General features: G+C 69.4%; 2 protein-coding genes across 6 annotated transcripts; one reads left to right on the top strand and one right to left on the bottom strand.

Moving 5' to 3' along the window:
- The first annotated feature begins 914 nt into the window (after positions 1 to 914).
- On the top strand, positions 915 to 6,194 carry NAB2 (NGFI-A binding protein 2). Of its 3 annotated transcripts, none has more exons than XM_087771447.1 (7): positions 915 to 1,028; positions 2,423 to 3,227; positions 3,467 to 3,600; positions 4,112 to 4,163; positions 4,482 to 4,614; positions 4,713 to 4,913; positions 5,031 to 6,194. In XM_087771447.1, the coding sequence occupies exons 2-7, from the start codon at positions 2,430 to 2,432 to the stop codon at positions 5,123 to 5,125; spliced, it is 1,413 nt and encodes a 470-aa protein (XP_087627573.1). In that variant the 5' UTR covers positions 915 to 1,028; positions 2,423 to 2,429; the 3' UTR covers positions 5,126 to 6,194. The 3 variants fall into 3 exon arrangements, with proteins under 3 accessions (XP_087627573.1, XP_087627570.1, XP_087627572.1); XM_087771444.1 differs by lacking the exon at positions 915 to 1,028 and adding an exon at positions 1,767 to 1,919 and having other exon boundaries at positions 4,716 to 4,913; XM_087771446.1 differs by lacking the exon at positions 915 to 1,028 and adding an exon at positions 1,768 to 1,919.
- Positions 6,184 to 19,851, bottom strand: STAT6 (signal transducer and activator of transcription 6). Of its 3 annotated transcripts, none has more exons than XM_087771443.1 (22): positions 19,736 to 19,851; positions 14,872 to 15,002; positions 13,622 to 13,760; positions 11,761 to 11,844; positions 11,557 to 11,674; positions 11,366 to 11,406; positions 11,023 to 11,171; positions 10,730 to 10,861; positions 10,429 to 10,617; positions 10,263 to 10,350; positions 9,978 to 10,100; positions 9,709 to 9,801; positions 9,308 to 9,514; positions 9,137 to 9,231; positions 8,882 to 9,018; positions 8,616 to 8,762; positions 8,322 to 8,391; positions 7,864 to 7,989; positions 7,625 to 7,729; positions 7,465 to 7,545; positions 7,057 to 7,200; positions 6,184 to 6,984 (listed from the first exon to the last, which is right to left on the bottom strand). In XM_087771443.1, the coding sequence occupies exons 2-22, from the start codon at positions 14,985 to 14,987 to the stop codon at positions 6,789 to 6,791; spliced, it is 2,580 nt and encodes an 859-aa protein (XP_087627569.1). In that variant the 5' UTR covers positions 14,988 to 15,002; positions 19,736 to 19,851; the 3' UTR covers positions 6,184 to 6,788. The 3 variants fall into 3 exon arrangements, with proteins under 3 accessions (XP_087627569.1, XP_087627567.1, XP_087627568.1); XM_087771441.1 differs by having other exon boundaries at positions 6,186 to 6,984; positions 7,054 to 7,200; XM_087771442.1 differs by lacking the exon at positions 19,736 to 19,851 and adding an exon at positions 15,939 to 16,094 and having other exon boundaries at positions 6,186 to 6,984; positions 7,054 to 7,200.
- Between the last annotated feature and the right edge of the window lie 3,107 nt (positions 19,852 to 22,958).

Raw genomic sequence — 22,958 nt, 5'->3', positions numbered from 1 at the left:
GCGTGGGGGGGATGCAGGTCCCGCCCCTCGGCCCCCACGGCCCCGGGGGCCGCCCGGCCCCGCTCCCCACGGCCCCGCGGTGCCGCGCCGGGGGTGCGCCCGGGACGAGGAGCCCCGGCTGGGGACGGGCGGGCCCCGGGGGGAGCGGGGCAGCCCGGGGGGTCCCCTGGGACCGGGGCGACCCCCGGCAGCGGGGGGATCCTGCGTCCCACGGGCGAAGGGTGGGCTCGGCGAGGTCGGGGGGCTCCGCGCCCGCCCCGGCCCCGCACACGGAGCCCCGGCTCTCCCCGGGGCGGCGTGCGTGCCTTCCCCCGGCGCGGGGGGCAGCGGGGAGGCGCGGGGCTCCCCCGGCCCCGGGGAGGGGGTTCCTTCCCCGTGGGGCGCCAGGACGCCGGGTGCGCCGGCCGCCCGTGGGCGGGGAGCGGGCTCGGGCGGCCCCCCCGCGGGCCGTGGGCGGTGGAGCCGGGAAGCGGCGGGGCCGTGGGCGGAGGATGTGCGTCAGCCGGGGGCAGCGCCGGGCCTGGGAACGGCCCCGCCGCGCCGGACGCCTGGTCGCGGGGGGCGTGGGAGGGGGGCGGCCGGGCGGAGGAGGAGGGGGGGAGCGGGGAGGGCTGGGGCAGGACCCCCGCGGCGGGGACCGTGCCCGCGGGGGAGCCCTGGCTGCCCCCCGCCAGCCCCGGGGACGTGCCCCGGGCCCCGCCACGGCCCCCCCGGGCAGGGCAGGAGCGCGCGGGGGCGGCTGGACCCACGCCAGGCGCCCGGCCGCGCCAGCCGCGGTATAAATAGCGCCGAGCCACGCAGGACCGGAGACGGGGCGGGGGCCGTGACCCTCCCGCGGGGCCCGGGGTGCTGCCGGCGGGGCTCCCGCTGCGGGCGGGGGGGCCTCGGCGTCCCGTCCCCCCCCCACCCGAGAAACCTTCTCCCTCCGCTCCGTCTCGCTGCTCCGGGGCAAGGCTAGGCCTGCACCGTGGGGGTGTTCACCCTGAAGCCTATCGATGGCAGCCTGTGTCTGTCGGTGACCGGGGGGGGTGAGACGCAAAGCGCCAGCTCTCCGCAGGGTGCCCTGGTACCCCGGCACCCGGTGGGGGCCGGGAGAGCGCCGCGGTAACGGGGACAGCGGCGCCCGGCAGCATCGCCGCGCCCGCCGGGTTGCTGCAGGAACCGGAGATGCTGCGAGCGCAGCCTCCCCTCGCTGCCGCCCGCGGGAGCCCGGCCGCGGCGGGGGGGTGAGGGTCCCTGCACCCTCTGGGGACAGCGAGGGTCCGGCGGGCACGGCCCCGGCCGCTGCCGGCCGGGGGAGCTGGGTGCCCCCGCGAGCACCGGGCACCTGCGGGTCCGGCCCGGGGCGCGGCCCCCCGCCTCCCGTGTCCGCTCCGCCCGGCACCGCCTCCGGGGGGTCCGGCCTCCCTCCGCGGCCCCCCAGCGCCTCGCGTGTCCGCCCCGGTCCCCCGCCCTGTCCCCCGCGGCAGAGGCTGCCCGGGCTGCGGGACCCCCAGTGCCGCCGTGCAGGGCGCCGGTTCCCCGCTCCCCCCCGCTCCCGCTGCGGCTCCCGCCCGGGGGGGCCGGTGCCGCCGCCCCCGCCCGCTGCCCCCCCCCCGCCGCGGCCGCCCGCGCTGCGCTCGGCGGGGGCGGCAGCCGCGGGATCCGCCCCCGGGGCCTCCCACGCCGCGGCGCAGCCGGGGCCGCTGCTATTTCACGGTACCGCCCGTGTGGGCGGCGCGCAGAAGCGGCGCGGCGCGGCGGAGGGAGCGCGCCCGGCCCGGCCGCGGGACCCCCGAGCCCCGGCACCCCCCGGACCCCCGGCCCCAGCGCCCGGCCCGCCGCGGAGCGCCGTCCCCGGAGCCCCCGCCGCCCTCCCCGGAGCGCACGGCGGCCGCGCACGGGGCGGGCGTAGCGGCCGGAGGCGGCTCCAGCCGGCGGTGAGCGACCGGGGGGCGGCGGGAGGGGAGGGGGGCACTGGGGGGACCGCGGCGGGGCGCGGAGCTGGATGGGTCCGGGGCACCGAGTCGGGCGGGGGACCCGGGGGCGGGTGGCCCCGGCGGGGCCGTGGCCCCGGCGCATCACCGGCCCCGCGCCGTCGCGGGTGGGGAGGGCTGGGGCAGCCCCGGGCGCGTCCGGCCCCACGCGGGGGCCCTAGGGGGCGGGGGGGCTGCGGGGGGCTGGGCACGGCCCCGGGAGGGGAGGGGGCCCCCACTCGCGTCTGTGCTGTGTCCGGGGGAGCTGTGGCCGTGGGATCCGTCCCAGCCCGGGGAGCGCGGGTGGGCCTGGGCGCCCCGTGGGGTTCGGGGACCCTGAAACGCCCCATGTCGCCCCGTCCTCCCGGGGTGCTCCCCCCCGCCCCGTACCCCCGGGCCGAAGGGTGGGGAGGGGGCTTCTCCTGTGTGTCCGTCTGTCCCCTGTCGTGACACCGTCCATCCTGCAGGCTCGCCATGGCCCTGCCCCGCACACTGGGGGAGCTGCAGCTGTACCGGGTGCTGCAGCGCGCGAACCTGCTGGGCTACTACGAGACCTTCATCCAGCAAGGGGGGGACGACGTGCAGCAGCTCTGCGAGGCGGGCGAGGAGGAATTCCTGGAGATCATGGCGCTGGTGGGCATGGCCACCAAGCCCCTGCACGTCCGCCGCCTCCAGAAGGCCCTGCGCGAGTGGGCCTCCAACCCGGGGCTCTTCAGCCAGCCCGTCTCAGCCGTGCCCGTCAGCAGCATCCCCCTCTTCAAGCTCTCCGAGGCCGGTGGGCGCAAGGCGCTCAGCAACGGGCATGCCAGCCCCGGCGAGGCCGCAGGCAAGGGGGGCGGCAGCGCTGGGACGCCCCCAGCCCGCAGCCCCACAGAGCCAGGGGAGAAGCTGTCACCATCGGCAGCCCCGCCGTGGCCAGGGAGGAGCACCCCCGAGTCGGAGGGCGGCGGGGATGAGGAGCCAGGGGGTCCCCCCTTCTCCCCAGGCGGGAGTGGCGGCGAGCAGCCGGCGGGCGTGGAGGCGCTGGAGCCGGAGCTGGCGCGGACGGTGGCAGAGAGTGTGGAGCGGCTGCTGCAGAGCTGCCCCCGGGGCGGCGAGGCCGAGCTGCGGGCGCTGATGAAGCTCAACAAGAAGCTGGCCAAGGCCGTGGGGCACATCTTCCAGCTGGAGGATGGCGACCGGCACAAGGAGGAGGAGATCCGCCGGCACAGCGCGATCTATGGCCGTGGCGAGGCCCGGCGCCGCGAGGGCAAGCAGCTCACCCTGCACGAGGTGGGCAGCGCGGCGGGGTCCATGCTCAAAGGCCCCAGGGATGCGCTGGCTCAGGGCAGGGGCTGGGACAGCTCTGGAGGTGTGTGTGGGAGTGGGCTCTGGCCTGGGGAGGAGTTTGGGGTGGGGGCCGGGGTCCGCTCCCGCCCAGATGGCATCTACCCGCCTGGAGCAGGTGCTGCCTTTGCCGTGGGGTCCCGTGGGCACTGCCGTCCCTGCTCATGCATTGTTTCTGCCCCCAGCTCATCATCAATGAGGCAGCTGCCCAGTTCTGCCTGCGGGACAACTCGCTGCTGCTGCGGCGCGTTGAGCTCTTCTCGCTCTCGCGGCAGGTTGCGCGAGAGAGCACCTACCTGTCCTCGCTCAAGGTTGCCAGGTGAGCCCGGACCTAGCAAACCCCCTCCTCGCAGGCTGGGGGCCCTGGCTGTCAGCCCCTCGAGCACAGCCCGGTGCTTCTGCGTGGGGACAGGACCCTGTCACTCCAAGTTCCCTTTTCCCTCGCATGGACTGTTTTCTGCCTGACCTCGGATGTGCGGGAGGTGGAGAGGATGGCTGGGATGCCAGGCACTGGGGGGATGCTGCGGGGGATGCCCCATCCCTTGGCCCCTTCCCCCAAAGCCCCTGCCTGCCAGGTGCTGGGTGCCACAGCCGGGCTGCCTTTTCCCTTCGCTCTCCGGCTGCTCCCCCCTTTTGCCACCCCCAGCTCCATCTGTGCCAAAGCCCTGATCTGCGCCATCCCATGGCACCGCCCTGCCCGGGCGGCTGCCCACGCCTGCCGCCGTGGCTGGCGCTGCCCACAGCGTGGCAGGAGGCCGGGCGGGCATGCCTGTCGCGGGGCCTCTGTGCAGCCGCCCCCGCGCCTGACGCAGCCCCTTCTCCCCACACAGGGCACATCCCGAGGAGAGCGGAGCCACCACGGCCAAGCGGCTCAAGCAGGAGGTGGGTATGCACCCAGGGGTGCGCGGGGGGCACACACCCGCATGCACGGGGGTGTGGGTGGGGGGGGGGTGCACATGCGCGTGCAGGTGTGCACACCTGTGAGCGTGGGCAGGTGCTCGCCTGCGCACAGGCAGGATGGTGCAGCGTGCCCGGGGCTGCCTATGCTGGCTCTGGCAGGCAGTGAGGGGCTCCGGGGCAGCGGCGTGGAGCGGGCACTGCGTGTGCAGCTGTGGGCATCCTGGGGCAGGCGGTGCAGAGCCCCCTGGCAGGACGGGGCTTGTCCGCAGGGCCCTGTGCTCACCCGTGCGCTCCTGGCAGGCAGGAGAGCAGAGCCGCCCTGAGCTGCTTCCGCTGCCAGTGGGGCCGGAGCCCCCCGGGGCTGCGTACCGAGCCAGCCTGGAGGAGGATGCAGCCAGCCTCTCTGGGGAGAGCCTTGACGGCCACTTGCAGGGTGAGTGGGGGCCCCTTCCTTTCCCGGGGTGCCTGTGGGCAGGTGGTGGCCGCCCCCCCCCAGCCCCTTGGCACTGACTCTCGCCCTTCTCTCCGCAGCAGCGGGGGCCTGTCCCCGGCTGACGCCACCGCCCAGCGCAGCCCCCGACGTGCCCCTCGGCCTCCCTCCCCATGGGCTCTGGAGTCGCCACATCCTCCAGCAGACGCTGATGGACGAGGGGCTGCGCCTGGCCCGGCTGGTCTCGCACGAGCGCGTGGGGCGGCTAAGCCCCTGCCTGCCGGGGAAGCCCCCGGGACCAGGTGAGCCCCCCCGGGGCTGGGGCAGGGGTTTGCTGTGGGCAGGGGAGTCCAGGTGGCACGGCTGCCTTCTCCCTACGGAAGCGGTGCCCTGACACCATCTCCCACCTCTCCCCACAGAGTTCGAGGACGGGCTGGCAGAACGGGGTCCTCCTGCCCCCCCGGAGCCCCCCCGTGGCACCATCAAGGTGGAGCAGGAGACCAGCCGGCAGTGAGGCCCCTGCAGCCCCCCACCACCATTAATGAAGCAATAACGTGCTGGGGGACGGGTGCCGGCGGTGCGGCGGCGGTGCTCTGGGTGCGGGGAGCCGGTGAGGGCTTGGCCACAGCCCCCCAGGGCCCCGTCCCATCCTGCACCGACGCTCTGGTTACCTCAGCCGCGGCGGGACGCGCCTCCCCGCAGCAGCAATACCCTTGTCCCCGCCAGGCTCTGGGCCCCTGCCACCCCCCCGGGGCTGGGAAGCCCTCAATGGACTCGAGCCCGCTGTACAGACCCTCCTGCCTGCACCAGGCTGCCTGGCCCCCCCATCGGCTCACCCCTTGTGCTGACCGTTCCCCACCCCAGGCCACTTCGGGCAGGCAAGCCGTGTCCCCCAGCCCCATCACCGTGCAGGGACAGGCACTTCACCACCGGCACACGAGCTGCGTGCAGCACCGCGTGCTCCCACGTCAGCGCCGCCACCCACGCCAGGCACATGGTGCCGGCGCGCGCAGCCCTGCGCAGCCCCCCGCAGCGCCCACGCTCCAGCCGCCAGCCCCCTCCCCACGGCATGCACGTGCGTGCGCGTCGGGCACACGCATTGCGCCCCCCGCCCCCCCCCCCCGCAGCACCGCGCCATCCGCGTGCAGCGTTTTGGCTGTAAATACCCCCCGCAGCAACCACAGCTCAGTGCCAGCGTGCCCCCCGCAGCTCCACACACGCCTGCAGCACCCCGCGCCCCCCACCCCACGCCCTGCCTGCACCCACCCCCCGATTACCTGCGCGCACTGCCATGCATGGTCCCTGTGCCGAGGGGTGTCACACATGCCGTAGGGTGTCACACGTGTGCACCCCCTCCCCGCACAAAGCAGACGGCATTTGACGGGCACTGGGGCAGCGCTGCCCTCCTGGCCCCTCGGGGTCCCTCCTGTCCCCCCTTCCACGAGCCGTGCCCAGCCCCGGGGTCCCCCACCCCCTTAGGACTGTGTGGTGTCTTTTTAGAGCATTAGCGACTCCTCCTTTGTAACGTGTACAGTAGATTATTTATTTTGTTATTTTGGAATAAAACTTTATTTTATGGCTTATCTTCCTGCCCCCAGGCTCCCTTCTCCCTGCTGCAGCCCCGCTCCAGCCTGGGGGGGGCAGCTCACAAACCCCAAAGCAAGCGCCGACTGCAAGTGTGCGAGGGGTCCGTCCCCCCCCGGCCCAGTGCAGGGGGTCCCAGCGTCCCCCAGCCTGGGCGGGGGGGAGGCCCCGTCACGCACCAGGCTGGCATGTCTGCCCCAGCGTGTTTCCCGCTGCCGCCTTCCGCCCCCACAGCTGACTCATCCCGGCCCCCGCGGGGCTGAGCCCGGCGGCGTGGGCTGGGGGCACCGTGCTTGGCTGCGGGCACCCCCCACGCAGGTCAGGGCCCCTGCGCCTGCACCCCCTCACCCGCTGCCTCCCGGGACTGCAGACCCCAGCTGCGGCGTGGGCGGGCAGCGGCTCTGTACTCCAAAGTGCAGCGTATACGCAAGGGGGGGGCAGGGTGTTACCCAAAGTGCTACCCCCCCCCGGAAAATCCCCCCCTCCCCTGCCAGAGTTTCCACCCCAGCACAAGTCATATCAAGTCCAGGAACCCAGACCAGGCTGTGGGGGGGGTCACAGTCCGACGTCCCCCCAGCAGCCCCGCAGCCGCCTCATGCATGCCCTGGCCGGACGCTGTCATCCCACCGAGACTCCCCCAGCCCCCAGCAAGAGGTGTTGGGGCTGGGGTACCTGCTGCGCTGCAAGGGGGGCGTGAAGGGGGGGCACAGCGCGGGGCCCTCCAGGGACACGTCCTGCAGGAACTGGTCGAAGTCCGAGCTGTGCGGCAGGTCCATGCTGGGCGGCATCCTGGAGAGAGAGGCAGCAGGGTGACTCGGGGCAACTCCCCTGGCCCCCCTGCGGACCCCCCGTGCTTACCACCTTGGGGAGCTCTGCAGCGGCGGGTCCACCATTTGCGTGAACGGGGCCAGTTCGGGCATCTCCTCATCCTGTGGCTCTGGTGAGGGGCCCCCAGACAGCAGCTGCGAGGCCTCCCCCGTCATGTACTGGTTGGGCATGAAGGGCCTGCGGGGCAAAGAATGGGGGGGGCTGACGTAGGCCATGGGGTACCTTCCTGCCCCCAGGGTGCTTGCTAGCCCCAAGGCATAGCGGGGAAGTGCTTGGTTTGGGGGGCTGGCGTGGGTCTCCTTTAGGGAGCACCAGTAGTGCAGAGCCACAGGGTCAGCTGGGGAAGGTCCCTCCAGGTATGCTTGCCCCGTGGCCACGGGGTGGTCAGGAGAAGGGGGGGCAGGGCAGGGTGCCCCTCTCCAGCCGTGTGCCAGGTCTTACAAGGGGTTCCCGAAGGCAAGGTCTTGGCAGCGGGGCAGTGCGGGGTCCATGACCAGGGACGGCGAGAGCATCGGTGATGTGCTGCAGGGAGGAGAAGCAGGAGAACTTAGCGGTGGGGGAAACACCTCCCGCCCCCTGCCCTGAACTGCACTGCTCCTACCTGGGGAAGGAGGACTGGAGGTTGTCGGAGACCATCATGTTGATGTTGCTCTCACCTGCAGGGTAGCCTGTGGGGATGGGCTGGGGGCAGAAGGGAGCAGGGGGGCTGCAAGCACAGACACAGAGGGGTTAGCATCCAAGGGTGTTCTCCGCCACAGCCCGCTCCCACCCCAGCACATGCCCGGCAGAGCAGGTCTGCTTCTGCCCAGGGCACAGCCAGGCACAGCGCCGGGCACTCACCACATGGGGCTGAGCACTGACTGCAGGCTCTCCGGGTGCAGCTCGGGCTGCAGCATGGGCAGGCTGAACATCTGAGCCTGGGGGGTCTCACGGGGGCCCCCTCCAGCACTCTGGGGCTGCTGGTCCCTGCAAACGTGCGTCATCCCCATCAACACAGGCAGGACTCGTGCACTGCAAGGTCCAGCCTCCAAAGAGGCACATGTGCAAGACAGTGCTTGCTCACGGAGAGGGCAGCACACTCGCAGATGCTCCACTGCAGCTTGGGATACCCACAGGGGATTCCTTGCTCACAAGCACATCCCCATCTTGCCCGGTCAGAAACGCACCTGCCCAGCAAGGATGCACGGGCTGGCCTGGTGAGGTCTGTGCAAGCCCTGGCCCGGTGCAGCTCGGCCCCATGGAGGGCAGTGCCTGTGCGCACACCTCCAGCACAGCCACGGCCTCACTCGCGCACCCACCTTTCGCTTTCCACTGTCATCTTGATGGCGGTGGAGACGTAGCCCCGGCCATCCTTGCCCGTCTGCTCTTCTACTCGGAGAGGAGAAGCATCCATGAACCACCAGCCCAGCACAGGGCCATGCCGTGCCAACCCCCTTTGCCAGCACTGCCCCCCCCCTGCAAGCTCTGAGGCCATCAGGTCCTGGGTGGGACCCAAATCCCTCTTCGCTCCAAACCCCCCCGGATTCTCTCCGTGGCATTGCTGGGGAGGCAGATCTGAAACCCAGGGCCCATCTTTGCTCCCACCCACTCACTGTTGTAGTGACTCCCGAATGCCTGGTCCTTGGGGGTGTTGGGGTAGAGGTTGCGGAGCTGCCCCAGATCGCGGATGCGGTCGCCGAGGGACCGGATGGACAGGTCCTTGGCAGAGAAGGGCTGGATGTTCTCCACCTGGCTGGACCCTGTGGGGAGACACGGCACAGGGCTCCATCGCCTAGTCCCCATAATGCCTGACATCCCCAGGCCACGATGACACCTCCCCTTCACAGCACTGAGAGCAGCCGCTGTCCTCCCATCTCACCGTCCTTGCCCCGGATGACGTGAGCGATAGTGACGCCTCCAATCTCCGAGTCACTGAAGCGCAGCAGGAAGGTCCCGTCAGGCTCTGTGCTCAGGAGCTTGCAGACGTACTGTTTGCTGATGAAGCCGATGATGAGCCTAGAGGGATGGACAGATGGAGAGTGGGCCAGCGCCAGGGCAGAGGGGCGTGGATCAGGACTCCCCAGGTCTGGCCCCAGAGCAGCCGTGAAAACCCGCTTGGCCCCTGGGCACCCACCTGTCTGACCAGTAACTTTTGAGGCACCTCTTGGTGAGGTCGAGGACTCCATCAAACCACTGCCAGAAGGTGAATCCCCGACCAGGCAGGATCTCCTGGGGCAGAAAGAGGGTGTGAGGCTCCCCAAAGCCACGCAGACCCCTGCCCACCCTGGCCAGCCTTCCCAGTAACCTTGTTGAACTGGGCCCAGGAGACGCTGCGGCTCTGAAAGTCCTCAAGGCTGGCGCTGTGGTCGCTAAAGATCTTCTGGGCCAGGAAGAAGTAGTGCTCCTTGAGAAGCCCCTTGGTGGTCTGCACCTCTGCCATGAACTTCAGGTTCAGCGTATCACACATCTTCTCCCAGGGCACCCGCTCAGCCACCACGAAGGGCACCCGGTCCTGCGGCAGGGCCGGACGGCATCAAGACAGCGGCTCACCTGCTGCCCCGTCCCAGCCCACCACATCCCACCCGCATGCTGGGGTTCCTGCTCCAGCCTACTGGCCATTCCCCTCCCAGAGCCAGACCCGACCCCGGCATCCCAGCAGCTCCTCTCCTCACCCTGTGGCCCTTCCCTCTGGCTCGTGGTACTCACAATCTCGGAGAAGGCATTATCCCACAGCACGGTTGCTTTGGCATTATTGTCCTGGTTCCCATGGACAATGACCACGATGGGCAGAGACAGGACCTGGGGGCAGAGAGCAGCCCCCCCTCAGCCCCGAGGCCACCCCAAGTGAAGTGGGGCTGGCTGCCCTGGGACCGTTGCAGGGGCTCTGCACTGAGCTGTCCGGGACAGGGCCTGGGTATCCAGCAGGGGACGGCTCAGCATTGCCCAGCCCTGTCCCATGGGAGAGGGTCTGGTACCTGGAGGTGGACGGAGAGGTTGCTGGGGGTCAGGGCCACGCTGGTGCTGAATAGGACGGCACACTTCTCCTCTGTCACTGACTCGGACCCCTTCCGCTCGCAGCGCTTGATCTTCTTCAGCAGCTAGGGAGGGGAGAGCTGAGCATCGCTCCTGGGCAAGCACTGGCCTTGGGGCTCCCAGCGCACCCTCCCCCAGCAGGCCCTCCCCTGGGGCCTCCCAGCACCCCAGCGGAGCCCCCAGCCCGTCCCATGGCCCCCGTATGGCCCCTCACTGGTGGCACTCACCACGTTCTTGAAGTTGGCACAGCAGGTCCCACTGGTGGGGTTGGTCTCCAGGGCCACCACATTATGCATGATCTCCCCCGTGCTCTCACTAGGCAGAGGAGGGGGTCGGGGGGGCGCGGTGGTGTGGCAGCCCCCTTCGCCCCGTGCTGGCCAGCGAGCCACTCACCTGAGGGTGTTGTTGTAGGCGCTGAGCGCCAGCTCCCGTGCCTGCTTCTCCGTCACCATGTCGGCCCGCACCATGTAGGGCTTGGCCGATGCCTTCAGCAGCTGGGGGCCCAGCAGGAACCGGACACTCGCCTGGAACTTGGTCTGGGTCTTCAGCACCTGTGGGGGCTGCTTCTCCACCAGGAAGGAGCTGGGGGACAAGGGGAGAAAATGGTGCCTGGCACAACACCCCTGCCAGCTCTGCCACCAACCTCTGCAGACCCACCTCACCCCTCTGCCACCACGGCCCCCCCACCCGTTACCTCTTGACCAGGCTGGATAACACCTCGTTGAACCGCTCTAGGAGCCGGGGCAGCAGCTCAGCCCCCAGCTCTGCGCTCACTGCCATCACCTGCTGGTGCAGCTGGAAGTAAACCTCGACCAGGCTCTCGCACCTGCCGAGGGAACCACAGGGAAAGGGGCACCCTCAGCCACAGCAGAGCTGGACCACCACTCTCCCAGACCCCCTCAAGCCAGTGGGGTCCCCACTCCAAGGGGAGCAGAGGGGGCAGGAGGGTTGCTCTGGGCCCCCCATCTCTGCCCCCTGCCGCCTCACCTCTTCTGCAGCGGAGCTAGGTTCTCCTCAAAGAGGGCCCCATTCCCTGCCAGCTGCTGCTGCCTCTTCCAGATTTGGATCCTCTTCAGTACCTGCTGCTTGGCCACCTCCAGCTCTTTCACAGCCTCCAGGATCAGGGCGGGCAGCTCCTGGGGGGCAGTACTGGCCATGGGGATCTGCACTGCACTGTCCCCCCAGCAGAGACCCGCAGCCCTACGCTGTCCCCCCACAGGGCACCGAGACCCCTGACCCTGCACTGCCTCGCTGCCCCAGAGCTGGCTTGCACCTTCCCTGGCAGGCAGGGCTGCCGGCTTTCCCCCTGGTGCCCCAGACCTCCACTCACGCTCTCCGGGGGTTTTGCTTCTGTCTTCAGCTGCGGAGAGGCTGCGGAGGAAGGACAGGGGTGGCCCCATTAGTGCAGGGAGCCAGTGTCTGCATTGCACTGCCCAGCACCCCGGGGGGGGCACGCCACCTTCGCCGCACCCCGTGGCAGATCCACACCGAGCAGGGACCCATCCTGCCCCGGCCCCTCACCTGTGGGGCCGTCCCGCAGTGCCTGGATCTCGCGGACACGGTGCTGCAGCCGCTGCAGCCCCAGGCTGAACTTCAGCTCCTCCTGCCGCCGGTGGAAGCTGAGGGGCAGGTGGCGGTCCTGGGGCAGAGCAGAGCGGGGTGAGTGGGGCCCGGAGCTGGCCCCGTGCCTCGGGGCGCCCTGGGAGCGGGGCAGGGACCACACACCCTCTTGAGCACGGCGGCCTTCTCACCCTCCAGGATCGCTTTCAGGACGGCCACCAGCCGCAGTGGGTCCCGCCGGTAGGTGTTCTGCGGGGGAACCAAGCCCAGGGCCTTAGCGGGGCAGGACACACGCACCCCAGCCCCAGCCCCCTCCTACCCCATTCATGTGTTTCAGGCCCTCTTCCCACAATGAACGGTGCTAAGTCAGACTGTGGGATTTCATGACCCAAAGCGCAGGACAGACCACAACTCGCCACTGTTCTGACAGAGCTAATTTCCAGCTTTAAAACCACTTTAAACTGTGCATAAAGAAAAAATATGAATCACCTTCAAATAAAAAAAAATCAAAACAAAGCAAATTCTCTATTTCTGCAAGCATCTCCTTGAGACCTGCCAGCCTGACACCTGGCCCGGGTGGATCAACGCTTTCCACCGAAAACAGCGAGAGGAATTTCCCTGCTGGCTCTGGCTCCCTGCACCCCGTGCCAGCTCCTCTGGCCTTCGCGCATTTCCCAAATTAGCTACTTCCCAAAACAGCAGCAGAGCACAAAGGCGAACCGCCAGATGGCATGCTCAGCAGCTTCCCGTGCTGGCCGGGAGGCAGCTCCGCCACCGACCCCCCCAGACCCCCTGCATCTGCCCCATGTCCTGACATAGCAAACCCTGCCAGCCCCGGGGTCCAGGTTTGGTCTCCCACCAGCCAGTTTCCCACCCTGCTTCCCCGGCCCTGCGTTTACCCATCTCAGAGGGCACCCAGCTCCCACCGCCTGCGCGGCAGCACCAACAGCCAGCGCTTCCACTGCCCTCCACGGAGAGAGGCCCCTGCCTCCCGGTTGGGCTCGGAAGCAGCAGGGAGCTCGGGCGAAATGAAGGCTGGCTGTTACGGGATGAGGAACAGTGGGAGGAAGGAACATGGGAGGGTGGCTCTTCTTCAGCATTTTAAATAAAAAAAACTAAGCTGAAACGTGCACATTTTCCTACAACAATTTAAAAAAGCAAGCAACAGTCTTGTTTTGGAAAATTACCCTTTTCCCCAGAAGTTATGACTAAAGCTGACCCCTTCCCAAATGTTATGTATTAAAAATGTCTGTTACCAAAAAAGCAGGGCTTTCAACCAGAACGCAGCTCTGGGAGCAAGCACCACTCAGCCCTTACGCTAAGAGCTTCGCTGGCAGGAGAGAGAGTACAGGGGTTAAATCTGCAGTCACAGAGGGTGAAAGAGAGACAGAGAGCAATACAAACAGACCTTGATAAAGAGAAACAGCCCAGAAAAAGAAACCCAGCATGCACACATGGCAGGAGGAAATGCAGCACAACGCATGGCACGGAGGAAGGAGAAATCAAACGCTCAAGCAGAAAATGGGGAACATCTGGCGAGGCGGCCGCCCAGGTGCTAGCAGCCGGGGACGAGCGGAGCCATGGGCCGTGGGGGGCCAACGCACTCAGGGGGCTCCCCACGGGGTCAGGGTCTGGCACGGGGCCCGGGAGGATGTGGCCATGGGGGGCAGCTCCCTGGGGGCCACCAGGCAGGGGTGGGGAGCCGAGGGGGGAACCATGATCGCGGCCGTGACAGCCCAAGTACCGTGGTGAGCAGGGGGTCAGCCCTGGGATGCAAACAAACCCCCTCCATCTCCCTGAAGTGCCCCAAAAACCCCAGTCGCTGAGTCCACACAAGCTTGTTACTCATGGACAGCGCTGGCCTTGAAACAGGTGTCAAGGGGGGACTGGCTTGTAGCATCAGCCCCTTCGAGCGGTGCTTGAACCAGCAAATCCGAAGCATAAAACAGTCAAATCTTCCTTGGCACCCAGCCATGATCACAGCACGACACAACCCCGAGGGTCCCCGCGCCCGGCCCCCATGCACCTCGATGCTGCTGACTTGCTGGAGGATCTGGCACTGCTGCTCGTTGCTGCCGGCAGCGCTGCGGAGCTTCTCCAGCATGGCCGAGAGCATCCCGCCGGCCACGTTGGTGCAGAAGGCATCCGAGCCATTGATGAACTCCCTGGAGAGGGGAAAGGGTTGGGTGGACGGGCACAAATCCTCCACCCTCCCCTGTGCAACCCTGAACCCCGTGCTAGCCCCAGGGAAGGGGACATCTGCCTTCCTGCGTCCTGGTGCGTTACCCAGTGCTGGCTGGATTTCTGAGGGAAATTTGCTGTGGGAACAAGGGCGAACCGTGCTCTGAGAAGGATGAGGCAGTTCCCCAGAAAGGACGTGACCTCCCCAAACCTCTCCACATGTACACCCAGCTGCTGCACGCCCACCCACCCACCTCCACCATGCCTCATCCCTGCAGAATGACCTCCACTGCTACGCCTTGGCCCGGGCTGTGGGTCCCAGAGCCGTGTGCCAGGGACCAGCCCCCCTCGCGCACTGCCGCAACGCAGCCTTGTGCGCTGCTCCTCTGACACCTGGCACAGCCAGGGCCCCGCGAGGCAGGAGGAAATGCCAGGGGAGCTTTCCTGAGCCCCGGTCATTGTACCATGCAAAGGAGGAGCTCCTTGGAAAGCCTGGGTGAGCCTATAACAGGGATAATCAATCATTGCTGTTATTATTTCCTAGGCACAGAAAGGAGACTCTGTCCAGGCTGTGCCCATGGTTGCTGCCACTGCAAACACAGAGTTGCAGCAGCCTAGACCCCGTGGGGCACTAATAGATCCTGACCAGCCTCACCCGGACAACTGCACTCTGCCCACGGGTCCAGGAGCTCCATTTGTGTCCAGTTCAGGGCCCTGAGGCCTTTCCTAAGCTACACTGCAAGCATGCCTGCCTCTGCCCCTGGCCCTGCCTGCAGCCCCATCTCCTGGATGGGCCCCTTGGACCAACGCTGTGGTCCTGCCTCCGGCCTCGTCTCCTTTTGCTCCTGACTGGACGCCCCGTGCAGACCCCAGCCTCCTCACCCACCTCGTCTGGGGCTGTGGACAGGGCCCATCACCAGCACCTGCCTCTGCCGGTGCATTCAGATCTGACGGTCAGGCGCTGCCCGGGCTGGCCCCCCCGAGTTTGGCTCAACCCCCCAGGGCAGCCGGCCCCAGATGCTGCCCAGGCTGATCACGGGTGTGCGGGGAGCTGTGCCGGGGCAGGGAAGAGCCCACGTGCACTGGGGGACTCACCAGGGCTGGTTCTCCAGCCAGTCAGCCAGGAGACAGCGCAGGCTGCGGGGAAACTCTGTGAAGAGGCCGCTGAACTCCTCCGGTGGCATGTGGGAGATGATGCTCCAGAGGGACATCTTGGGAACAGTCACCTGCGGAGAACCAGGAGAAGGGACGTGAGCAGGGCAGTCTGGGCACCGTGGGCAGCTGCAATGCCCAGCGCTGTGGCCCAGGTGCCCCAGAGACCCCAGTCCTCTGCTCGGCTCTGCTGGGGGCGAGCACCAATGGCTCCTCCGGGAGGGCGGGTGGGCGAGAGCTGCCACCCATCCCTCCGCTGTCTGAACCTGCTGCTTGGCAGGGCTGGGGCTGCTGGGGAGGAGGAGGAAGAGCAGGAAGCCCAATCCAGGATCAGCCTCTTGGGCAATCCTGGGCAGGCAGGCAGCCCACTTGTGCCTCAGTTTCCCACATCTCCGGGGAATTCCTGTGCCTCCTGCCGTGGACGATGCACAAGGATACGCTGAGGGATGGGCAAGCGCTCCCAGTCTTGGCGCAGGAGAGATGGGAGAGCCGCAGGGAGCCGGAAGAGTGTGAAACCCCAGAGCTTGGTGAGACTGCTCTGCTGGGGTGGTCTCAGTGAGACAGCCTGGCTGCTCCCCAAAACCTCCCCAGCCACCCCCTGAGGAAGGCGTCTTCCTGGGCATGCCCCAGCTGCCCCCCAGAAATGGTGGGCTCCGGAGCTCACGGAAAGCAAGAGGAGGACTGGAATGAGGTGCTAGATGGGAAACTCCAAGGGAAGGCCTGGGCTGAGGGGTCACAGCACAGCCCGGACCGCAGGTTCCCCACCATCCCCCCAGCTGGGCATTGCAACCCTGACAGTCCCCCCCCCCGTCCAGCCCCAGCCCCCCAGCAGTGCCTGCAGCCTGCCTCTCCTGCCCACACCATGCCTCTTCCCAACAGCTCATTCCCTTCCTCCCTGCCGCCTGCCACAGTCGCACCCTCCAGCCCTCACCAGGAGCCCGCTCCCCTCTGGGCAGCCCTCAGGGCCCAGCAGGCGAGGGGGGTCACCGTGCCACCCGGCCCAGACGCACCTCACTGCCGGTTCCCTTGGACCCGGCTGGGGCAGAGGCCGGATCCTGAGGCGGGGTGCGAGGCACCAGCAGCTCGCTGCCCAGACGTGGGGCCAGGGCGCCTCCGGGACCCTGGCCAGCCCGTCCGCCCAGGGCTGGCTTCCCGTCCCCGAAAGCAAACAGCCGAGCAGGGAGTCACATCACGTGTCCTCGCGGGCAGCGCGTTCCCCGCGGGTCTTGGCTGCGCTACAAGAGCCAAGGCACAAGGCGGAGGAGGAGCTGCCGGAGACTTTGAGAAACCATGCGAGGGGAAGGAAGCCAGCGTCACTAGGGCAACATCGCAGAGAGCGCAAAACAACCGCGGTGCGGCCTGCGCCCGGCCGGCTGCCAGCACGGCTCCGGCCACCCCCCGTACCATCCCATCGGGAGAAGGGGGCACACCCAGGGCTGGCAGCGGCGGCACAGCCCCTGGGGTGCTCCGCTTCCCGCAGGAGCTGGGTGACATGGAGGGACCAGCCCTCCCAGGCAACCCCGGCAGAGCCCCACGTGCTGCCGCAGGGAAGAACCGCAACAGACAGAGGCCCGACCCCAGGGCACGCCAAGCCTGGCGCTTCCAGGAACACATTTGCTTTCGACTCTGCTCGGCTGGCCGGAGCAAACAGATCCTGATGATTTACTGCAGCGCAAAGCCTGAGGGCTGAGTTTACCCTGGAGGGATCAATGCACGATGGGAAATGCACACAGCAACAGCCAGGAGCGCTGCCCTGCTCTCCCCACGGCCCCAGCGAGATCGTAGCTGCTGGCATGCAGGGAACCAAGACAGGAGGGAAAAACAGCCTCATTTCGTGATCCTCAAGATGTAATCCCCATCCTCCTCCCCCTATTAAAACCTGTATTTCTGCTTAGCCCTGGGAGGCGGCTGTTGGCTGGTAAGCGGCAAATTGGAACGCAAGCTGGGCATGCCTGAATTTGCTAAGCCTACAGGAGATGGTGCGCTCTTCCTCCTCCCCGGCTCCCAGCTCCTTGCCAGCCCAGGGGACAACGGCTCAGAGGAGCTCAGAAGGGGGGACAGGCCTGTCCCCGCCTGGCATCAGTCACAGCAGCTCTTTCAGCCCAGCCATGCCGCATTTCCTTCCCATCCTAACTGATTTCCCTGTTCTCCTCCTCTGCTCCTCCTGAACAGCCTTTCCCTGTCAAGACTCAGCTCCCATAACAATACCCCGGCTGGGGCTGCACTGCACGGAGTTTTCCTTGAGAGAAGCCGGTGTGCCCAGCCCCAGCTTCCTGCACCCTCACAGGATCAGGCTGCACGGGGTTTGCTCCGTCAGCACCCCCGCAGCACCAGGGAGAAGGAAGCCGGGCAGCAGGCAGGGACAGAGACCCAGGCCAGGCGATGGAGCTGCCCCTCCTGTGGGGACCCTCACCCCGGGGCAGCCTGGCAAAAGCAGCTCAGTGGTGCCAGGGGAGGCGCAGTTCCTGGCTCCGCACCACCCAGCGCAACGCACCTACGCATCCACTGCAGATGCACCCCAAGTCTCCCGCTGGCCCAGCCGACACAGGGCTTGCACCCCCAAGGACGCACCCCAGGGTGGAGGCTCCCATGGCAGCAAGCGCTGCACTCCCCCCACCCAGCAAGGGGCCAGGCCTGCCCGGTGCAGGGGATGGCAGCAGGGAGGCAAGACCCATCCTAGGGAGGCTTCAACCCAGGTTGAAGCCCTGAGCAGCAGCGGGGCGCCCATGGGGCAGGGCTGCCTCACGTTTGGGCCGGGAGCTGCCACCTGGGGAAACCCCACAACTTCGAGGTGCCTCTGGCTCAACGGCAGGGCAGGATATGGTGCCCGGAGAGGGGGAGCAGCCGCCTGGGGTGTGCCCCCCGCCCCTCCCCCCCGCCCGCTCCCCCTTCCCAAGCCCCCTCGGCACGGCCATTTTCACTTCCTCCTCCACCCGAGGGGCCGCTTCGCTTCCTCGGTGGGGCCAGGGGTGTCCCGGGCTGGGAGGTCGGGCAGGACGAGCCTGGGCGCAGGAGGGGCTCGGTGACCCCCATGTTCCCACCACGGGCTTTCTGTTTACTCATCAGGCAATGGGAACCAAGTCCGCATCCCAGAAGTGAGAGCTGCCGTACATCTCACGGCTGTTATTAACCACCGGCACTTCCTGGCAGCAGACCGCAGCCCCCCACCCTCGGGGCCACCTCTCCCCTCGTGCTTGGGGGATCGGGACCACAAGGGACCCCACTCCTGGCCAGCTCCCCTCTGCCCTTGGCGATTTCCCAGCCCAGTGCCAGAGGCTGGCGGGCGAAGGAGCTGGGCTGGCAGCTTGTGCACATGCACATCCCTCTGCCCTCCGCACCCTCCTCGTCCTCCCAGGCACTGAGCAGAGATTTCCCCGGGGCTTTCTCAGGGACAGATGCTCAGAGGATTTTCAGTGCTTGACGCTCAGGACACCTGGGCTCTGCTCTAGCTTTGCCCCTGCGGGGACGCAGCCCCAGAGACCTCGCTGCCTCTTGACACGCCTCAGTTTCCCTGGGGTGCTGGGGAGGCCACCGCTGCTGGCGCTCTCCAGCCAGGGCCAAGGCAAGGGCATGGGACCACCGTGCCAGCCGGTGGGATGCTGGCAACAGCGCCGCAGGGAAGACACTGTGGAGCCCGCATGGTGGCAGGGGCTGGCCACAGCCGGCCGCTCTCTGACAGTGAAAGCTCTTCTGATTCAGAAGAAGAGGAGCAGGGCCTTCCCCAGCTGACCCACCCCCAGCATGACTCATGGCTCGGGGAGTCCAGGCTGGATCCAGCCCCCAGCTCCCACCCCGGCAGCTTGCTGCCACAGGGTCACATCTGTGGGGACCAGGGGCCTGGCGCTCTCCACCACAGCCCCTGCCGGGCGCTTCTGCTTTGCCCTGCGCACCCTTTGCCCCAAGACAGTGGGGTGCCAGCAGCTGCATCCACTTGGCAACCGAGTGCTTTGGACTTTGGGCCTGGCAGCCCTGCTGAGCGCCTGGCCAGGCGTGGGCCGGGCTGCACCTCCACCTGCGCGGCCGACGGGAGCCTTGACGCCTGCCAGCGGCGTGGGCAGCTGGCCAGACTCCAGCGCGCTCACCCCCGAGGCTCCGCAGGCCTCGGAACCCCTTCGCCGTCCCACCCCAAAACATCCCAGCGAGTGCGCATCCCGGCCGGGGCCGGGCGGTCATTCCGCTCCCTCCCTGGATCCCAGCTCGTCTGCTGGGGGATTTGCCACGCCGCCTGGACCCCTGCCCGCGGCCGGAGCCCCGCAGTGCAGGGAGGTGCCTGCCGGGCAGCCCCCGCCCCGAGCAGCCCCCTCCCCGGCGGGCAGCGCACCGCCCCATCCCGCTGCCGGGCCCGGGAGCGGCGGGGATGGGGCCGGGCGCGCCGGGGAATCCCCCTGCCCACCGGCACGGCCGCAGCAGCGCCCGGCGGGGCCTGCCCCGCCGGCACCGCGTCCCCCCGGCCCGGCCCGTGGCGGGCATCCGAGCCCCCTCCCCGTGGGCGGGCGGCGGCGAGGCCGTAGGGGCCAGGGAAGCCGTGAGCCCGTCCCCGGGCGCTGCCGCGCCCGCGCCCCCGCGGACCCCGGCGCCAGAGGCCGCTTCGCTGCCCCGGGTCCGGCCGCCGCCCTCCGGAGAGGGGCCCCGGCCCCCCCGGCCGCGGGGCCCAGCCCGGCGCCCCTGCCCCAGTCCCGGGCCGGGGCGGGAGGTGCCAGAAGGCGGAAGGGGCCCCGGCCCCGGCCCCGGCTCCCGCTCCGGGAGCCGCCCCGGCGCCCGCCCCCGGCCCCGGCCCCGCGCCCCCGCCCGCCCGCGGCGCCGTTACCTGGCGGGAGCCGCCGCTCGCGAGGGGCGGCCGGGCCGGGCCGCGCGGCCCCTCACTCCATGGCGGCGGCGGGCGCGGCCGTGCCGGCTCCCGCGGCTGCCCCGCTCCGGCGGAAAGCGCCGAGCGCCAGGAAGGGGGAGGAGACGCGCGGGCGGCGGGTGCGCGCGGGGGGGCGCCGGCCCCGGCCCGGCCTCGGCGCCTCCGCGGGACCCGGCCACGGCCCCGCAGCGCCCCGGCCCGCCCCGCCGCTGGGCTGCGGCGCCCACGGGCTCCCCGGCTGCTGCCCACCCACGGCCGCCCCGCGTCGGCCCCCACCCGCTCGCGGCCTCGCGCCACCGCTCACCCCGTGCCTGCCCCCATCCATCCGCTGCCCCCCCCCACGCGTGCCCCCCCCCCCCCCGTCTCTGACACCCACCCGCGGCCCTGCTCCTGCCCTGTATCGAGGCCCCCCACCCCTGCGCCGTGGCCGGGCTCCGCTGCCTCGCTGCTCTCCCAAGCCCGCCGCTCGTCCCCGAGGAAGCTGTGGGGATGCGCCCGGGCCGGGGCAGCCCCAGCCCTGCCCCGTGTCCGTGTCGTGGCCCCTTGCCGTGTGCCACGCACCCCTCACCCCGCGCAGCGGAGCCGGACCGGTGGTCCCCCGCGGCTTGAGGCCACGTCCCCGTCCCCGTCCTGGGGTCTGGCCCCGCAGCCGGTCCCGGGCGCGCCCCCCCCCCGCCTGCGCTCGCCAGTGCCGGCCCGGCCCGAGGACGCGAGCGGGGTCCCGGGAGGAGGCTGCGCACCGCGTTCCGGGGTGCTCGCTGCGCGGGGGGCACCCGGGCGGGGGCCGTCCGGGCCCGCTGCCCGCCGCGGGGCGCTCCCGAGGCCGCTCCGACACCCCTGGCCGGGGCGGGGGGCGCCGCACCGGGCAGGGCCGCACCGGAGCCGCCAGGGGGCGCTGCCGCACCGCCGGTGCCACCGGGGCGGGGCGGGGGACGCGGGCGCCCGGGCGCGGGGCAGGGCCGCCGCCGGAGCCCCAGGGTGCGGAGCCCCGGGGTGCGCAGCCCCGGGGTCGGCTCCCCGTTCCCCCCATCGCTCCTCACGCCGCGGCGCCTGTGAACCCTCCGTGCTCGTGCCCGTTACGGCATCAGACGTGTCCGGGGCCGCGGGCCTCCCCCCGGGAGCGCGGCCCCCACGGCCACGGCATCTCCCCCCGCCCCGCTTGCGCCTCGCCCCGTACCCGCTGGCTGCCCTTCGCAGCAGGGTCCCCCGGGAGGCCGGAGCCCCGCCGCGGTGCGGGGCAGATCCAGCCCCAGGCAGCCCCGGCACGCTCCCGGCACGGGGAGCCCAGGGGCTGGGAAGGGGCTTCCTGGCCCTGCTCAGCCCCCCCAGGTCCCGGCTCAGGGCAGCATCCGGGTGACGCCATCACAGGCATCCCTCCGGCTGTTGCTGCGGGGGCTCGGGACCGCAGTGGGACTGGGTCCGGCAGCGTGTTTGCCCAGGAGGAGCTTTGCAGTGGGACCCTCAATGACTGACGGGCGCGGGGAGGGGTGGCCTCAGGGCACCTGGTGTTGGCATCCTTCTCCCCAGCCACCCGCGTCTGCAGTGAGACCCCTGCAAGGCTCTGGGGGGGGGGCAAGGGGCAGCAGTGGCCTTCGTCCCGCCAGCTTTGGGGGGCCGTGGGGTGCACTGCCCTGGGGGGCAGCAGAGCCCAGCAGCGCCCGCAGGGCAGGGGGTGCATGGGGAGGGGGCTGCACGGAGCCACCCGGGCCAGTGTGGGCTGCGGGTCACGCGTGGGAGGAATCCTGGTGAGCGCGCGGCCGCAGCCATCCCAGCCATCTCCGCTCCCCAAGGCTTGCGCAACCTCTGGGGCCTCTGGCGCAGTAGTGGGGGCCACAGAGCATCCCTTCGGACCCCCCCCCCGCGCCCTCTGGGGCATCCCCTGCCTGTGCCCCCGCCAGCCCTTCTGCAGGGGCGGCTTCCCAGGAACATCTGGACATTCCTCCCAAACATCTGGCGCAGCAGCAGCCAGAACCAGCCCCCCCCCCCGGCTGGCTGCCTCTGGGCTTCTTCCCCCCCCAAGCCTCTGCCAGCACTGCTGCTTCACCGGGGTGGGGGCAGGCATGTGGCATCATTGTTTTAAGAGGTGACATTGCTCAGGGGGAGGCTGCAGGCAGCTGCCTGGTGATGGGTGCCTGCACCGCTCCCCATCTCCCCTCCTCGGCACCAGGCCTTGCAGGAAGCGGCATGGCAGGGTGCTGTGGCAGATGAACGGCATCACAGCTCTGGTTCTGATGTCAGGGCTCTGGCTCCGAGATCGTAGCCACAGCTGTGGCGGCAGGGGAGCGGTGAGGGGCTCTCCTGGGGTGGCGGAAGGGAGCGGGCCCCATGGGGACCCGCAGCCAGAGAAGGGACAAGGGCAGTCAGGGGCAGGCTGGCAGTCAGCTCGGCCTGGGGAGGGGTCCAGGCCGCCAGACCCCCAACTGGCCAGCAGCCCCCCTGCAGCTTCGGTCATGTCTGGGGCCCTGGAGCCAGCTGGATCCTGGGGCCTTTTAAAATGTTGCAATTATTGGCAGCATGGCCCCAGCCATGACCAGCCAAAAACGCAGATTACGGTGACGGAGACTCATTACCAAATATCCGAGGCAGGATGAGACATTCCCTGCAGAGAAAAGATGTTTTGGTGAGATGAGAGAACTGAGGTTGTTTTTTGGGAATGGAGCTGCTGGCCCCGGCTGGCAGGGCTCTGCCAAAACCCCACAGCGGGCTCATGGGGCAGAGCCGGGCACCGACGGTGAGTGCAGGCGACCAGCTCTGCCTCACTTGGGCTGTGAAGTTGGGCAAGCGAAATCCAGCCCTGCGGCTGAGCCCTGTGCCCGGCCCTGCTGACAATGGGACCCTGCTGACAGGGGGTCTGCTGCCCTGTCCCCTGGTCCTGAGCTCTGCTCGCTCCCGCAGGGACATCTGGGGGATGGCAAGGGTCCCACTGCTCTGGGACCCTGGTGGGCCGCTTCCTCTGCAGAAGGACCCCTGCATTTGCCCCGGGGGTCGGTCCTGCTCCCCATGGGGTCTCTGGGGAACTGCTGGGTGCAGGCAAAACGGGGCTGCTGCCTTGGCCGCGGCCACACCGCCCAGCAGCACCTCATATTTGGCCCCGCCACCCGCGGGTCCCAGCTGTTGCCCAGCTCTCCCGTCCCGGGAGCCATTTATCCTCTGTCCTGTGTTTGACCCCAGCAGCATCTCTACG

The sequence above is a fragment of the Nipponia nippon genome, unplaced genomic scaffold, assembly GCF_047370975.1.
Source record: "Nipponia nippon isolate SJK-2023a ecotype South Korea unplaced genomic scaffold, ASM4737097v1 scaffold_35, whole genome shotgun sequence".
Taxonomy (NCBI): Eukaryota; Metazoa; Chordata; class Aves; order Pelecaniformes; family Threskiornithidae; genus Nipponia; species Nipponia nippon.
Note: the sequence above shows the minus strand (reverse complement) of the source record. Positions and strands in the feature narration are given on the sequence as shown.